At 33.6% G+C, this 15,221-nt stretch overlaps 2 protein-coding genes across 2 annotated transcripts; one reads left to right on the plus strand and one right to left on the minus strand.

Moving 5' to 3' along the window:
- The first annotated feature begins 969 nt into the window (after positions 1 to 969).
- Positions 970 to 2,701, plus strand: LOC124828834 (flotillin-like protein 4). The gene is made up of 2 exons (XM_047302220.2): positions 970 to 1,948; positions 2,056 to 2,701. Exons 1-2 carry the CDS (start codon positions 1,022 to 1,024, stop codon positions 2,551 to 2,553), a joined length of 1,425 nt encoding a protein of 474 aa, XP_047158176.1. The 5' UTR covers positions 970 to 1,021; the 3' UTR covers positions 2,554 to 2,701.
- Positions 2,702 to 3,648: 947 nt separating this feature from the next.
- LOC124828833 (pentatricopeptide repeat-containing protein At1g80550, mitochondrial-like) lies at positions 3,649 to 9,446 on the minus strand. The gene is made up of 5 exons (XM_088107148.1): positions 9,158 to 9,446; positions 5,593 to 7,398; positions 5,366 to 5,495; positions 4,407 to 4,521; positions 3,649 to 4,167 (listed from the first exon to the last, which is right to left on the minus strand). The coding sequence occupies exon 2, from the start codon at positions 6,990 to 6,992 to the stop codon at positions 5,616 to 5,618; it is 1,377 nt and encodes a 458-aa protein (XP_087963274.1). The 5' UTR covers positions 6,993 to 7,398; positions 9,158 to 9,446; the 3' UTR covers positions 3,649 to 4,167; positions 4,407 to 4,521; positions 5,366 to 5,495; positions 5,593 to 5,615.
- Between the last annotated feature and the right edge of the window lie 5,775 nt (positions 9,447 to 15,221).

Consider the following 15,221-nt stretch of genomic DNA (forward strand, 5'->3'; position numbering starts at 1 on the left):
ATCGAAAAATTAAAGTGGTTGACCACAATTATATTAAAGAACAATAATTATAAACAATGTAAGTAAATTTAATAAAATGTAACAAACAAATAAAAAGAGTCAGAGGAATACGGATTATAAATTAACGAAAATAAGTTGTAGAATTGTAAATAACATTGAAAAAATTAATGTACTACAAATTTAGGAATCATATAGGAATACAGGTGGCCTTTCTTGTTATTACAGGTTGGAGTTTCTAATTGTCGTGTGTTAAAAGTTCAAAACGTCATTATGAAAAAATGGTCAAAGTACAAATTTTAATTAGTGAATTGATATTCATTAATGATCATAAATAAGTTGTTTAGTTAAGCACTCAACCTATAATGCCATGAGTAAAGAGATCTCCTTCGATATTGTCAACTTCAATTAATATTAATAAATAAACTTATGAAGAAGCATAGTATAATCAACATGCTAATAAAATCTATATTTGGCAATAACCTTTTGTATTTCTTGCGCAGCTCTTCGTGTGTATCGACGTCACATGTACATATCTATATTTTGACGAAACTATGTTGGGAAAGTATTGGGCAAATTCCAATTTTAGTATTTTACTAAATGATTAATATTATTTTATTCTTATTTGTTTTGACTTTTACTAACTATTCTTAAGAAAAGAACTTCAGAGCTAATAAAAAATAAATATTCTCTCTATACGAAAAAAATATTTATATCTTAAGTGTAAAAGGAAATAAAACAATTCAGTATTACAGGTAATATAAATCAAGGATTTTATTTAGCTAATTATCTCACATTCCACTTGTTGTTTTAATGTAACTTCCCACCAACGTACCAAATTCATCTGAAGTTGCTAAGTATTTTCCATTGATCATACGAAAAGTATCTTATTAGTGAGGTAAACTAATAATATTTTATGAGATGTAGGTATAATTCATATGCCTATATAAAGCATTCCTTCTCATTCTCATGGTTTATCCATCTTTTCCAGTCTTAAACATCAGTGTGAGAAAAGCATATAAACATGTATAGAGTAGCAAAGGCATCGGAGTATCTTGTGATAACTGGAGTTGGAATCACAGACATAAAGCTTGCAAAGAAAGCATGGATTCTCCCAGGGCAGTCATGCAGCGTCTTCGACCTCTCTCCTGTGAACTACACTTTCGAGGTTCAAGCCATGAGCGCAGAGAAGCTCCCTTTCATTCTCCCCGCTGTCTTCACCATCGGTCCCAGAGTCGACAACCACGACAGCCTTCTCAAATACGCCAAACTTCTCTCTTCCCACGACAAGCTCTCGCACCACGTTAAGGAGCTAGTCCAGGGCATTATCGAGGGAGAGACACGTGTCCTTGCGGCATCCATGACCATGGAGGATGTTTTCAGAGGCACCAAGTCGTTTAAACAGGAAGTGTTTGACAAGGTTCAGTTGGAGCTCAACCAATTTGGGCTTCTCATCTACAATGCCAACGTGAAGCAACTGGTGGACGTGGTTGGCCACGAGTACTTCTCTTATTTGGGTCAGAAGACTCAGATGGAGGCTGCCAACCAAGCCAAGGTTGACGTGGCAGAGGCAAGGATGAAGGGAGAGGTTGGAGCCAAGTCGAGGGAGGGGCAGACGTTGCAGAACGCTGCGAGGATCGATGCGGAGACAAAGATAATATCGACGCAGAGGCATGGAGAGGGAGTGAAGGAGGAGATAAAGGTGAAGACGGAGGTGAAGGTGTTTGAGAATGAGCGAGAGGCGGTGGTGGCGGAGGCTAATTCTGAGCTTGCGAAGAAAAAGGCCGTGTGGGCACAAACGGCGCAGGTGGCAGAAGTGGAGGCCACAAAAGCAGTCGCACTAAGGGAAGCCGAGTTGCAGAGAGAGGTTGAGAGGATGAACGCTCTCACAAGGACAGAGAAGCTTAAAGCCGAGTTCCTCAGTAAAGCAAGTGTTGAATACGAAACCAAGGTAAGCTTAGTTCACTTTTGTATAAGTTTCTTCAAAGCATGCTTTCTACTTGCTTCAATGTTATTGAAAATTTGAAGGGTGTGAAAAGAATTTAGTGTTAAAATTAGGTACAAGAGGCAAATTGGGAGCTGTACAAGAAGCAAAAAGCTGCAGAAGCAATACTGTTTGAGAAGGAGAAAGAGGCAGAAGCACAAAAAGCACTGGCAGAGGCAGCATATTTCAGTCGACAACAAGCAGCGGAGGCAGAACTATTTGCAAAGAAAAAGGAGGCAGAAGGACTTGTGGCAATTGGACAAGCCCAAGGGGTATACTTGAGAACACTTCTTGATGCACTGGGAGGCAACTACAGTAATCTAAGGGACTACTTGATGATAAATAATGGCATGTTTCAAGAGATTGCCAAGACTAATGCAGAAGCCATTCGAGGACTTGAGCCAAAGATTAGTATTTGGACTAATGGCGGAAATGGAAGTGATGTCGGTGGTGGAATGAAGGATGTAGCTAATGTGTACAAGATGTTACCACCTTTGTTTAACACAGTGCATGAGCAAACTGGTATGCTGCCACCCGCTTGGATGGGAACCCTGTCTGACAAAAGTTCTTAAACCCTCACATGTTGTTCTTGGATGCGTGTTTTGTTAAGAATTTACAACATTTTTTACTGTCATTTTAATACTGTTACTTTTAAATGTGTAAACAAATACAACTTTTATGTGTGTGGTGATATTCAAATGATAAAATTCATTTTAGTTACCTGGTTTTAACATTTTTAAGAACAAATTTGTTCTTAAAACTTTGAAGACGAATATCTGAAGTGAAGACTCACATTTATGAGTTTGAACTCTAGTGACATGTTGAAGTGCAACAACTAATAAAAATGAAAAGATAAGAGAAAAACCCTATTGTGTAGTTGCAATATAATAAGCATAAAATTAGAATGAGATAGTTTGGATGATTGTAAAATAAATGAAAAAGGAGAGAAGTAACATGACATTATTTATGATTAATACTTTATTTATATTTATAATGTTATTTTTTAATAAATCATTATAATACAAAAACACTATTATATATGAATGTATATTATTCATAATTAATTTGTGTCGTTTTTTTAAATTAATAATTCAGGTTATACTTACTTTCTCTAAGATAAATATAAGTTAATGATGTATGTTAATTATTGAGATATTATTATTATAATTATTTATTTTATTATTTAGAAGATATATTATTAACTTTTTTATGGATATAATTCTAGACATTATTTACTTAACATAATTATAGACATAATTTTGCTTTAACTTTAGGTAAAGGTATTGGTGGCTTGATGAATAAAGGAAGATAAGAAGGATATTGAAAATATTTTAATTGAACTAATGCTAAACTATTAATTTATATAAAAAGGATAATTTTAAAATATTATATTAAATTATTATATTAGTTTCGTTTTTAAAAATAAAATCAGTCTTATATATCACAATTTTAACATGATTTATTTTATTAAAAAAAATCAAGATAGAATATTTGTTAATAATAATTCAGATAATTGAGATACTTAAAAAAATTAAACTAATTTAATTTAGTTTATTTTAACCACATAAATTTTCGTTGAATTTTTTTCCATTTATAGGGAGACATGAAATTCCAAAGTCTGCTGTCATCTAATACATGTGGCATCTTCTCATTGTTGCTATTTGAAAGGGAACCAAAAGGCAATATTTTAAAAGAGCAACAAAGTTACACCCTAATCATAAAAATTAAAGTGTTGAAAAATCGTTCTACCATCCATTTACCCCACAAAAGGGTTACAGATTCAGCAAAAAAATTATTTGTAAATACATAAAGACTGTTTATCAAGGCATTCAAGTTTCCTCTCCTTGAAGCACAAACGATTTTTCTATGTGCATGCATGTACTTACATAACCTGGCGTCTGCAAGAGATATTCTAGCTGAGAGTGAGACTGCAATAGTTCATAAATAGTCACAGGTCCTTTAGTACAAGAAACAGTAGCACATAAAACGGCCAATTTGGATTGCAGGCAAGCACTTACAGCTTGCATTAACCAAGCAATTTCAGAATCCTTAAGAACAGAACCCACTCTCTCCAAACCCTTTTTCAGTTCCTCAAGAGTGATCTGTCCGCTATTATCTGTGTCTATCATCCTGAACATTTCTTTCAGTCCTGCAATTTCTTCCTCAGAAAAACTTTCAGCAATTACCTGATAAGGGATAATACAGCAAGTCAAACCACTGCTTGAATGGAGCAATTATCTTCAACTGGCAAAATGTTCAATATTATCGACATTATTCAAATTCAAATGTCCGAGGCTTAATCAGCTAGACTATTTTTGTCAATATATATAGTGAATGATAACGTTATAAGGAAAATTAATAAAATAAGCTAGTTCTCGACCACCTGCAATGTATTTCTATTCTCAAATAAATAGTGGATACTCACTCGAATGGCTATTTTTTGAGCTTATTCATTGCAGAGAACTGCTTCAAACGACTCAAGACAGCAGAGTCAAGTGGCTTATCAGGAGCAACGCCTCCGACTTGCACCCATGGATGGCCTGCATATCATCAACATTAGCTTGTGTATTTGTATATTTAAAAATGAAGATGAATATGCTTCAATTTTGAAACAAAATAAATTACGGTTCGTATTGAAAATAATCAGATGAATGATTATTGTGTCCTGAAATTGAATTGAATAAATAGATCATGATGCTTCACCTTGTGTCACTTCGAGCAACCATTATCAGTGCCTCAGCATAAAATTATACGTCTTGAAACCTTTTTCCTTTGCTAATATACTTAATATAGTGGTTATTTCCATAAATTTTTCACAACACATAAAGTTTGAAAGTTATAGTTTACTCGTATTTATTTTATTATAATAATATTGTCAAGCAGTTTTAATATCATTTTTTATAGAAAAAATGTAGTGATTCAGTCATAAAATCTTTAATATATTTCTAATTTCAAAATTATATTTATGCAGTACAGAGTTAGAAATAAAACAGAGGCATTCCAAAAGAAAGCACCATATGTGAAGTAGGGTCCTATTTCATCTGAAATCAAAATCAGAAAATCTCCACTGACAAGGCAAACTTCAAAATTTTGGTTTAACTTCTGAATATTGTGGTAATGTCTATTCGGTAGGAGCAATTTGAAATTCATGGCCCGAATATTTCTCATTCAAAAAAGGGAGGGGAGGAAAAATCGGACAGGTCAACTTACGTAGTGGATTTCTCTCAACTAACGAGCTAGCATTTTGGTTGGACTTTCCACTCGTACTGAAGTGCAAACAGAATTTTTGAAACTTTTCTAATTTGACTTGTCACCAAATAAAAAGGCAATCAATTTTGTCAAAATAAAGTTGTTATGAGACAGACAAAAATGGATGGCTTTTACCTTTCATCAATATCTTCAACTTCGGAATGTGCCCTTCTACTGATGTCTGGTCAAATATACGAGCATTAAGTTTTTGTATCAAGTACATTTAACACTTTCTATTATCGTTCAACAAAACTTTCCAGTTCATCTGCGCTATGTAAAACCAAGACTAGCATTAGTCCAATTAGCAAAAGTGTGCTAGATTCAAAAATACAAAATATTATAGAATCTTTGAAAAACTAGACCTTAAGCCACTGAAGTACATTATCTAGACTAGTGGAACGTTGTGTGTCTGTATGGTACTTTGAGAATACTCGTCCAATAAATCAACAGATTCTCCTCCTAACAGCTTTGTCCCCAACTCTTTTCTTGGCTTAGGAGAAAGTCCTTTCGCTAACATCTCCTCATCGTACTTCCTAGCCATATCTATCAACCCCTTGTCTACAAGAGAATCTATCAAGGCATTGTAAGCTGCTGCATCAGGACTACACCCGAGTTGCTCCATTCTATTCCATATCATAAAAACCGGGCGAAGAAACCCCCACCTACCAAACTTGTTCAGGAGCATGACATAGGTGTCCATGCTGGGCCTAACCCCACTCTCTATCATGTCATCAAACATAGCAAGTATCTGTTTAGGCTTCTCCATAGAGGCAAAAAAACAATGGTAAGAAATGGCAGTGGGGTGGCAACCATCTCGAGCCATGGTTCGAAGCAAGGTAAGTGCCTCCTTGTGTCTGTAGCAATCACATAAAAGCCTAATCAAAGTGTTGTAAGTGACAATAGTGGGGTTAATACCCAACTCCTTCATTTCACGGAAAACACTAATTGAGAAATCAACCCCTTGGGAAAGACCAATGGCTCGAATGAGAATGTTATAAACCACAACATCTAATTGGAAACCCTTCCTCTTAACCTCTTTGAACAATTTGACAGCCTTCCAAGGTTTTCCCGCTTTGCACAGAATATCCATGTAAATTGAATATGAGTGCAAGTCCTTTTGAACCCCTTTTCTATCCATCTCCTCCCAGAACTCGTTGCATTTGCTCCACCAACCCAATTTGAACCACCCACGAAGAACCATGTTGTGGATCTTCGTGTTTCCAATTGCGTCGATGGGCGTGTCTTTGGAGAAGACAAGGTCTTGTGCCTCAAGGACGTGCTTGTACTCGCAGAGGGCGTCTATGAGGTGGGAGAAAGAGGTGTGATCCTTGAGGTTGAACTCTTGGAGGCGGTGGAAGGTGTCGATGGCATCTTGGACAAGATGGGCAGAAACATAGCGCTTAAAGATGACACGGAATGTGGTGTGGTTTGGGGGAGAAGAGGGGCGGGAGTGCATGCGGCGAATGAGGTGCCAACAGAGGTCGAACTCGAAGAACTTGGCCAGGATGTCGAGCATGAGGTTGAAAGTGTCAGTGGAGTGGCGAAAGTTGCAGTGGGAGTGAGATTCCTCAACCCAATCGAAGAACTCCAAGGCTCGCTTCCAATCATTGTTGAAGGAGAGCAGCGTTTGGCGAACGGTGGCCTCATCGGGAGGTGGTGGGGTAGGAAAAGGCCTCTCTGTGACGGTGGTTGTGGATAAGGTTTGAAATTGAAAAGGTGGAAGTAGATTTGAACGTGATGAAACCAAAATCAAACGACGCATTTTTCTCACTGCACTTCCCTCTCAATAAAAAAAACCTCTTATTTGGACTACAACTGTGTTATACTCTATCAGAAGGGAACAGCAAGACCGTTGCTTTTGAAACCTCCTCTTTTGCTAAGTTTTCGAACTCTTCCAAAGTGTTCACAGTTAAAAATCTCTAGCCTTTTGCACTTGGAACTGTCAAAATGCTAACATTGCAGCCTTCACCAGTTTCACACAACCAGGTTGGTCACAATCTTCTGCTAGAACGCAGAGCTGTGTAGCATGCTTCTCAATGATGTTGGCACTTTCTTGAAGACCTCTTGCAAGACAATTGTAAGCCAGAGATTTTCTCAGCACAAGTCATGATGTCTGTGGGCTCACCAGGAATGGAAGCAGGTGCCTGGCTGCAACAGCTACCTCTTCACTACATAGTAAAAGTATTCTAAACAATCAGTAGAAACCATACAAGAATCTTAAACTCACCGAGGAAAAGCTACCAGAAAAAAGAAGCAGAGCAATACACATAATATTAGAATCATGCGAACAAGTTTTACCAACAGCATCTACAAGAATTATTTTCATACTAATATATAATATATTATACATTTAGTTTTCCTCACCTCCTTAATTTCTAATCAAGACTAAGGGGGCGGCGCTCTCATTCAATTCTCCGCAAATCGAGTTAAATTGATTAGCAGTGCTACACAAGCAGTCCTTTCACGTTCCTCTAACCCATTTTAATTTTTCAAAAATAACTTCCAATGATAAATGCCGCAACAAAACGCCAAAACTGCCCGGAACTATAGTAGACCATTGTAGATATTTCACTTCATTCATTTTTAACACAAACATGTTAGGAGTGCATCCAGTGGAAATTGGAACAAATACTCCATCCAGCTTCAACATCAAAACCCAACTCCAATTAATTAATTTAAACAGCATGAACTATTTCAGTTTTAACCATCAATGCGTTAAAATCGAAAATCGAAACTACCAAATTGAACCTCAAGGCAAGACACAACTAAGACAGACATTGTAATTAGTATGTATATCCTCACTACCAAACTTACCATTCGGAAAAAAACCATTCTCAGACAACAATAACATGATAGGTATTTCTATTAAATATTGAAAAAAAAAATCTCAAGGGGCAGAGAGTAGCATCCATAAACCAACTAAGAAGATCGCTAAGGAAAAATTGAACATACCCGACAACTTTCCTTGTTGAACATACCATTTCAGTTTCTAACCCTGTCAAAGTTTCTTTGAAGTTTTCACCCAAAAGTGTATCAACAGACTTATTTCATTCAAGTTAATTAACCCGTAATTTTCTCCAAAATAACTTCTGTCCAACTAATTTCCTCTTCACAAAATCGCCAGTTTAAAGCGTGTACAATTAACCCCCAATTTAATCAAAGTATTTAACTGAACCAACCAATAGATATTTTGTATATTAAACACTTCAAAAAAAAACTTCATTCACTGGAACTAATCAAAAACCCTCTGTCCAAATTAAAACTTACCCCTTAATTCATTCAAAACAAGATTCTGGAAAATTACCAGACTTCCCAAAATTTTAACAGTTAAGTTCTATTAAAAACTCATTTACATTATTAACATATTAATAGTGTCAAAACAGACATTGTAGACGTGCAAAACTATGACCAATCAATATTAACAGGAACCAAGGAAAAACAAATACTCCAATCCAGAATCAAAAACCAGAGTTTACAGACAAACTGGTCAACCATACTAGGACAAGTCCTAGTGCAAAGAAAGCATATTGAATTTTTTCATAATAAAGGAATGGTATCTAATCTTGGCTGTTTTCCCCCTTACACTCACGGTTCCAGACAAAACCAACATTATAAATTCCTAATTCATATAATCCCCACATTCCAGGCTCTCTTATCATCAGAACAACAACCACATTAAAAACATCATATTTTTAACTAGTTCACGTCAGTCATATGAAAATGAATGAACAGCACCTGTATTCAATCTACCGATTTCAGAATCATATTCTCCATACAATTTCCACCCGATCACAGTATCCAATGTAACACAAAACAGTACACAGAATCATATTCAGAATGTTCACACAAACCAATAATCCACAAAGAGAAAACTCAATCATTAACAGATAGCATCCATCAAACACACACAAAATTAGATCCCCATACCTGAAAGCGTCCCTTTTTCTTTTTCTTTTTTCCTAGCTTCTCGTTCTATCGGCGACCCACTCGTTCTATCGGCAACTGCTCTTTGTTTCTTGTTCCTCTGGAAACTTTGTTCTTCCAAAAGTAATTCCACCAAGTCCGTAGACTCTCGCGTCCTCTCGTCTCCAACCTTTCTCTTTCGCTCTTAAAAAGAAAATTCTTTAGTTTTATCTTCGTCGAAAAATGAGAGAGAACAGTGTTGTTGAGGAGTTAGCCGCGCACCCTAGCTCTGTGCTTCTGATATGAAAATAACAAAAGAATTTGAAATTTATATGTGAAACCATTTTTAGTTCGAATCGTCCCTTTTGTTTTAATTTTTCTAATGAATAAAAACTTCATACTTTACTTGTCTTGTGAATTTCAATTTCCTATAATAATTGGAAATGGTTCTTTTTGGATAAAACAAGATTTTAATGTTTATGAATATATAGTTAAATTAAATTTTAATTTTTAGAATAATTTTATTGAGATAATGAAATCTCGTGAGTAAATTACTTTAAATTAATTATAAATCTATATTTATATAAAGAAGATATTTCTTTTGTCTATATAATTTTTGTTTTTATTTTATTCTTTATAATATAATTATTAATTTATTTTTAAAAAAGTATAATTATTAACTGATTTTTTAAATAATCGTTATTTTAAAATATTTGATATAAAACTGTCATATATATTTTTCTTTTATTTTTTATTATGTTTATTATTTTTTCTAATATATCAATTTAATCAATTTACGTATATTGTCATCTTATAATATAATACAATAAAGATAATTTTGTATAATAAAATAAGTTGATGGTTAAAGGGGTATTCATCTAACTCACAATGAACAGACTCTATTTCAAAATTTGGTATAAATAAAGATAATTTTGGATTTAATCCATTAAATTGTTTTTACATTTTGCGGGCTTAATCCATGAATCCGCTACTTCTTTCACCTCTTAGTTTTCTTCTTACACCCTCATAAGTTATAATATTCTCCTTTTCTTTTTTATTAAAAATTATTAAAAACTCTAAATTCACCTTCCCTTTCCTTTCTTGTCCCGAAAAATGTCTTGTATCTTTCTCCTTTTACTTGTTTTCTGTTTGGAAAAAAAAATTTTAACAAGTTTCTTTCACAATTTTTTTACAATATAATTTGTGATTTGTTATTTTAAATATATAAATTAATAAAATAATGATACATAATTTATTGTCAAAATATTATTAAAAAAATATTAATATATAGAATCCTTTCTTTTTTTTCAAAGTCATGCAATATTAAAAGTGAAATCCTTATCCACATATTTGAGGTGAAAATTTGAAAGAGAGTGAAAATTTATATACGGGGAAGAAATTGTCTGGTTATTAATAAAAGAAAATAATAGAATTTTTGAAATAAGTATTTTAAAAGGTATTTTCGGATTAAACATATTTTTCAGAACATTTATTCCGAAATATTTTTTTTTATATTCTAGAATCATTATTTTAGAAGATATTTTTCGGATGCAAAATATAAGAAATTTGAAAATGAGTATTTCAAAAAACATCTCCGGATCTAGAAAATGCCTTCCAAAAACATGTTTTGGAATTTTTATTTCGTGAGGTATTTCACGATATTAAATTATCTTCTAGAACACTTATTACAGAATATAAAAAGAAATTATAAATATCTTTTCGAGAGACATTTTCCAGATCTGGAAATTCTTTCTTGAACACTTGTTCCAAAAGTCTTTTTTATATTTCAGATCTTAAAATGAAGATTTAAAAACGTACAGAAAAACTAAAGCTGTTTTTCATATATAGACAGTCTAAGAGAGCTATGTTCAATCGAAATTAATTTAATTTTTACTTAACACTATTTAATTTAATTGGATTAGATTTATCTTTTTTAATTAGCAATCCAATTGAAAACAATAAATATTTTAAATATTTCTTAGAATTTAGTAGCGAAAACACTTATAATATATTCAAAAACATTATATCCATGATAAAACATAAAAGAAAATATTTGTATTATTGGTTAAAAAGTCTAGATGCGAGGGAAAGTGTTAATAGAAATTAGGGGTGGTGTAAATATAAAAGCTTAAGTGGATAGAATCTGATAGTTTATCTCTATCATCAAATTTTTGTTTAAATGGATTTCACCTAATAAACAAAAAGTATTTTATAAAATTTATAATACTCATTATTTCAAACATAGTTAATTCTTTTAAAATTGATTTAGAGGAATTAGAGTATATAAGTTTCTCGTGAAATATTATCATTCTCTTAAATTTATTTTTACTTATAAATTTAAAAATACTGGTGTAAAATGAAATTAGTAATTAATGGATCTACATTAATCTTCTCACCTAATTTATTTTTTTAGAAAAGGAATGATGATATAAGTAATTAAATCTTATCTTTTATAAATAATATTATTGATGTATAAGTGTAATAGTATCGAGCGAATCCAAACTTATCCAAATGAAATAAATAAAATAAAATAAAATAAAAAAACTAAATATATTGCTTGAAAGGATAAACTCATAAAGATCTGTTTGGCTGGTAACTGTCGATTAACAGACGCCTCATAAACCCCAGCTTCTGTAATCCGAGGTGGGCCGCCAAGCCTAATATTCATAGCCCAACAATTATAAGCTAACACGCCCAAAACAAATAACCCACCTGTAACGGTCGAAAAGAACAGCTCAATAAAAACTGAACACGTCCGAAAGCAATAATCTCGAATTCTTGGTGGCCACGTGTCGAAAAATAATAGGTTCTCTAAACTTTCATAATACCGATTCTGTCCTCGTGTGTTTGTTATACATGAAGAGTTCCACTTATTTATAAGTGACAGTCTCTCTCTTCTCTTCTCTTTGCTGTGCAAGTATTCACATTGATGAGAATTGGATTGATCAGTGAGTGTAACAATTGATTGCAGAATGGCTGAGAATTCATCAACGCTTCATGCACTTAACTGCGATCACGAACACTGCGCCCCACATCGGTATGATGAGTTGTGTCGTGAAGAGCAAGAAAGATCGAAAGCTCATAGGAAGCTATTGGGGAAGAAGTTGAAGAAGGCGATGAAGGCGTTTACGAAGAGGTTGAAGATGCGTAATGGTGAAGCGAAGGAGAAGGAAAAGAGAAGGAAATTCCAGTATGATCCCAAGAGTTATGCACTTAATTTTGACCATGGAATAAAGGAATGCGACGGTGTTTTTCTGGATTTCACAGCCCGGTATATTTTGGGAGCGCACTGAAACGTAAACATCACCGTTTCAGATACCAATTTCTTCATTCTCCATCTCTACTTTTCATGATAGACTAATTCATGTATATATATATAACTTACTTTTTATAGTTGTAAAATATTATATTTTAAATTAATGCATTCATAATTTCTTTTCTCTGGAATCCATGACAATGGTATCAATTCTTCTTCAGAGAGTTTCTGACAGTGAAATTTTGTTAAAATGATTGCCATTGGCGTCAAAGTTTGTATTGATTCTGTTAGTTTTACATTCCCTTTGAAGGCCAAATATATTATCATGGTTTTGTTATAGATTTGATTTTTATAATAATTATTATTGTGGATAATTAAAAATACCAAGATCTAACAGAATGATAGAGATCAGATTTTATTTAAAATTAAAATTGAGAGGGAACGTAGTTTGTTAAGATTAGATATATTTCTATCATCACAATATCTTTCTTAATTGATCGAAAAATTAGATATTTTAATGTGGAAAGAACTATCTTTTGCGAAAAAATATCAATTTATGATTGGACTTTTCCTTGGAATGTCTAAATGATTATAGGAAAATAAGTTTGACATGAAATATCTGCTGAATATGGGAGAACAAAAAAAATATTGACTGTTGCAACTTGTCTTTAACTTTTTTTTTTTAAATTAGGTATAACAATAATTTAATTTGTATTTAGGTATTTTTGTACCTAGGGAAAATTAGATTATAACAATAATTTATTTATTTTCATTCTTTATGTAATATCCCAAAAATATAGTATAAAACTATATAATAGAATAATCACATTTTAATAATACTACATATCAGTCTTACAAAATATAGAACGTACGCTTATGGCCGAACGACCTTACAGAATAACTAAAAAGACAAAAGACCTATACCGAACGGTCATACAAAAGAAAAAGATAAAAGATGATCGAACGGTCATCGTACAATTAAACTAACTACTGATCGAACAGTTCTACTGTTCGGTCTTAACTTCTACCTCGACTAAACTTTCTTCTGCTAGCGCTTCTTCCAGCAGTTCTTCTCCTTCTACTCACATTCACACGGATGATCATTGCGATAGGACATCAACCAAACGTGCAAAACGGACAAGACAGGAAAAATAAGGTAAGCTTATGTAATTCAATTCAAGTATCAACATAGATTTCACTCAATTCAAATAAACGAGATAATTCATTCACTTTTACATGCAAAGCCTAATACTAGACTCTGATTGTCTGGACTATATGAATTATGTATAGCTACGACGTTCGTGCACCTGGGTGATGTAGTAACTGGGATACCCTTAACAGCTGTCACCCGAGGTTAGTCCTATCTGTCCAAATTAACCATAAGGACTAGGACCTCCTGCCCTTCCCATACACGACTTACCCTTCTCTACGTGAGAACGAGTAATCACGGAATATCAGGATGAACCGCCAGCTTAGCGTGCCCACATTCATACTTTACCAATTCCAATATCCATTCATGAGATATTCCTCCCCGGAATACTCTTTCATAATCAAAGACGTTTCATCCATATCATATTTCATCCTCTTTCATTATTAAAACTCAACTGAACCAATTTGAACAAAGATCCCTTAGGATACCAAATACCGAACGTAAATCTTTAACCCCGAACGAGACCGAACACTTGGAGTGAAACAGAGAGGTTTTCAGTTCCAAAACAGATCAAAACCGAGGGAGATTTACTATCGGGGTTGGGAAGAGACCAATTACAATAATATTTCACAAGGACTAATAGAAGCGAATGTTATTTACAAAGTGAGCCAATTTAATGAACCGACTCATGAACGTTTAGACCGAACACCGTAAAGCCTAGGCCGAGTACTAAGAATTTAGGCTGAAACCAATGGAGACAGACATTGTAAGACATCAAATGGTAGTACTTAAAGGAATCATATGAAGAAACTGAACGCTATAAATACTTAGCTTATTTATGAGTTTAAAATCAAGAAAATCAAATGTCAGTTGAAGATCGAGCACGGTAGAGAGCGAACTCTATGGAGTTTGGACGAACACTCTTATTCTGAAGATAGATTATGGAAAGGAGAACGAGCGCTTGGTGTAAGACCTAGCACTTACTTAGTACGAGTACTTGGTGTAAGACCGAGCACTACATAGTACGAGCGCTTGGTGTAAGACCGAGCACTACTTAATTTATAGAATAAAGGCTTGATAAATATAAGATATTATTTAACTAATGTTCAAGAACGAACGAATTATACAATTACATATAGATATACTTAAATTTATAACATAATACCAAGGAACGAATATCCTTGGTTGAACGCTTATATATAAATATTACTAAATGAAGACGCTCGATCCTCAACTGGAATTCCATCCAAATGAAAGAATCCAGTTCCAACCGAGTCCACGAGGAAACCGAACAGTCAAAGACCATTCAGTGACGAACATAAATTTTCATATGGAATTTCATACTAAGAATTATTTATATCAATTCATTTCTCAACATCTATCTTCATAATTTCATACATCCATATCATAGTAAATTTTCATACTTCATACAGTCAAAACATATCAACAATCATATTTCATATTCATTTAGCAATTCAACGAACATACATACATTCAAAACTAACATAAAATCAAATTATATAAGCTTCCCTTACCTCTAACGTGACTGAACGCTCACAGCTTGTATAGAATAGCTCACCACCAGAAATCTTAGAATCCTACGGGTCACGCTTTATGAAATTAAACCAAACAAAAGGCCAGAAATGTGCTCAGAATGAGATGATAAACTCATGCAACCAGAA

This window comes from Vigna umbellata, chromosome 2 (genome assembly GCF_029865625.1).
Source record: "Vigna umbellata cultivar VRB3 chromosome 2, Vumbellata_1.0, whole genome shotgun sequence".
Lineage (NCBI taxonomy): Eukaryota > Viridiplantae > Streptophyta > Magnoliopsida > Fabales > Fabaceae > Vigna > Vigna umbellata.